The sequence below is a fragment of the Homalodisca vitripennis genome, chromosome 3 (assembly GCF_021130785.1).
Source record: "Homalodisca vitripennis isolate AUS2020 chromosome 3, UT_GWSS_2.1, whole genome shotgun sequence".
NCBI classification, from domain to species: domain Eukaryota; kingdom Metazoa; phylum Arthropoda; class Insecta; order Hemiptera; family Cicadellidae; genus Homalodisca; species Homalodisca vitripennis.
The window spans coordinates 68,322,268-68,325,587 of NC_060209.1; the positions used below are offsets into that span (position 1 = coordinate 68,322,268).

The 3,320-nt window shown below is 33.3% G+C and overlaps 1 protein-coding gene across 1 annotated transcript; it reads right to left on the reverse strand.

The window, feature by feature from the left end:
* Positions 1–906: 906 nt before the first annotated feature.
* Positions 907–1,485, reverse strand: LOC124358227. The gene has a single exon (XM_046810521.1). It carries the CDS (start codon positions 1,483–1,485, stop codon positions 907–909), a length of 579 nt encoding a protein of 192 aa, XP_046666477.1.
* Between the last annotated feature and the right edge of the window lie 1,835 nt (positions 1,486–3,320).

A 3,320-nucleotide genomic window follows, 5' to 3' on the forward strand; every position in this document is an offset into this window, starting at 1 on the left:
TTAAGAAATCAGATTGTTTTTGATTACATTGGTGCATGTCATTCCAGTGTATTTCCAACTTATTTTAATATTGTTGAGTGTTCGTAGCATTAGTATATTGTAATAATATACAGTAGTGAAACTAGTGAAAAAGCGGGACTCGACGCTCGGTAGCGAATGGCTCGTGCATTTCCTCCCCACTCCTTATTGGTGAAACTGCTCTGGCCTGACTTCACTTGCCGTTTACATCTGACCAGTCATGTCTTTCTTTTGTTTTTGAAGTGCACCTTGTGAAGGAGTAAGCCATATAGTAACTTAGTCTTTGATATCTGCATTAGTACTGATGAAGCACTCCAAAGATAATATTTGCCAAAATGTACAGTTAAACGTATATGTTTACTTCAAATTTCAATTTTATTACCTGATAATCTATCTCTGTACTCAACAGTGATTACTTAAAAGTTTAAAATGTGTTACTTTTAAACTTACTCTATTTCTTGAAGCAATAAATATTTTTTTCAATAAAGTGGTTACATTAATGAAGTAAACAAATTATGATTCTGTTACCATATTTTACAGGTTTTGTCCTTTTTCCCATATTTTTTCTTATTTTATTTTATTTTATTTGCAACGGATCAACCATTACAAAAGCGAGCATAATAATTTATAATCATAGTAAGTTAGCAACAATTACTAACACAAAACTAAATCCAGGCAATAAGGCACTTATGGGTATGACCCCCTAAAGGAACCATCAAAAACCAAACACGAGCACAGGTGTGCGTGCGCGTCCGCGTTTGTGCGCGTTTGTGTTTTGAAATTTATAGTTGAATGGTCAAGCACTGAGAATCACATAGAGCTCTCTTGAAGTAAGGCCAAGGAAGCGCAGAAAAAGTCCATGTGTTCTGGTAGCAAGCATCCAAGTCTCTACATCCTAATCACAGGACTGTTGGCTGCATAGGAAGTTGTCACCGAAGTTCTTGCAAAAAGGACTCTAGATCTTGTGCCAGTGGGAATTTGGAAATTTATTTTCTGTAGCAGGTCTGGGCAATCGATGATTCCGTTAACCAGCTTGTACAAGAAGTGAACGTCATGGATGGAGCGTCTTGTTTCAAGTGAAGGTAAGTTAAGATAAGACGAAATCTCTTGTTCTGAGACATCCAGATACCTAAATCCAAGGCGCACTCCCGCAAGTCTCAGGAACCTCATCTGCACCATCTCAATGCTATCCCTCAAGTACAACTGGTGAGGGGACCACACCACGCAACAATATTCAAGGTGTGGTCTTATCAAGCAGCAATACAGCGTCCTCAAGACGCGCAGGTCGGAGAAAGGCTTAGTAACTCTGAAGAGAAGACCAAGAATTTTGAGGGCTATGCTGCATGTGGTCATAACGTGTTGCTCCCAACTTAGATTGGTGGTAAATATAACACCAAGATCCTTGGTTTCACTAACCCTGACCAATGGTGTATCCGTGATTGAATAATCAAATATGATTGGGTTCATGGTGCGATAAAAAGTAATAGAGGTGCATTTGCTGATATTGAAAGACATTTTGTTCGTACTTGTATTTATCTTATTTCTTCTGTGAACTTTCACTAAATTGTTATTCCGTTATTCAGGACATAGACGAATCGAAATAATCAGAGTTATAATCGGTTCAGCCATTCGTAAGTTATAAATTGTGAGTAACCCGATTTTGACTAGCTGATATGGAAAACTTGATATAAGTTAACTTCTATTTTTGTTATGTTTAAATTACCAACGGGATTTTTAACCAAATTTCATAGACATTTTCTTATTAGAATCATCCTCGCGACATTTCATTTTTGCCACTTATGAGTCCCAGAACCCAAAATCATCCTCCATTCGAAGTGTTTTAATATGTTTATGTAGGTTTATGCACTAACGCGGGTTGTAAATATGGACATACAATTAAACTTAATAACAAACTGATGCATACACTCAGTATAATTTCCATTTCGCCATTCGCTTTTGTACAAACCACTATTATAACAATAAATTTTGGATATTTTTTAAATATTTACAGATGGTAGTAGTCCAAATTATAAAGAAGAATATCTACAAGTCTGTTATTAGGCATTGTAGAGCAAAACGGAAATTGGATTAGTATTAAGACGTTATTTATAACAAAGTTTGTTCTTACAAGTATCGCGTAAGGTTTCAAGAGAGCGGCCGTACAAAGTTTTAAGAAGTATATTATTATTTATAATAATATACTTATTAGTGCTATTTTGTTAAATAGCGGCAAAAAGAGTGAACACATTAACTTTCATACCTTATAACTTATTCAAACTGTATTTGGCTCGAAAATAGTACGTAAATAAGCCTTAAGTAAGTTTAGAAACCAGACTCATAATATAAAGTTTCCAAATGTCGATTATTCGCATTTACAAAAGTGTATTAACTATTCCACAACATCTACAATATTTTGAATAGTATTTTAGAAATTTAAAATTATTTTAAACCTAACCATTACTTAATGTTCCAAGAAGACGCAGTTATATCATAGTTACTCAGCATTTCAGGACGTGAAAGATCCCTAAGATTATATATTAATTTACAAATTATGCCGTGAATATTCTTTTATATGTGTTCAGATATCCAGATAGTTGTCATCCAAAAATTTGAAAATATGATAGCATATATTTTGTGAATATATTCATAAATTATACAACGTAAAAATTAGACTTAGAAAGCTCCAATAAGTATATAATTATTTAAACATTAAAGTTATATAGATGGTCGAGTTTAAAATTGTTAATATTATTATTAAATTGACATCCGGTAAAAATATAATCATTATTATATAAATCAAAATTCTAAGCTGATATTAAATCTTCAGTTTGATATATTTTCAATGAAACTTATAAATATAATTTACCTTTGTTCCAATTTTAGTCAGACAGTTGATAAAATGTTATAGTAAGGAATTACATCTCTTACGTACCGTACATAATTACACGAACCATATATACCGTAGCTTGTTACAAAATCGAATTCCTTCTGTAGTTGACATACACTATCATATATAACTTTAGAGTCAATATTCTATATATATATATATATATATATAAGTCTTACGAAAATAGCTTACATTACGACCTTTGCCAGCTCACTTCGTATTTTGGCTGATATCGACCAGGCAGAGAATGAACGGTTATTGCATCTCGATTTGTGGCTCGCTGTTAGAATATTGTTACTACGTATGTTAGAACTTTGGAGTTCCACTTCATATTTAACCTGAATATCGACCAAGCAGAGAATGAACGGTTATTGCAACTCGATTTGTGGTTCTTTGTTAGAATATTGTTACTACG

Bases quoted from the DNA above. Each gene is read 5' to 3' on its own strand.
- LOC124358227 (XM_046810521.1), bottom strand. From the start codon at position 1,485: ATGAACCCAATCATATTTGATTATTCAATCACGGATACACCATTGGTC.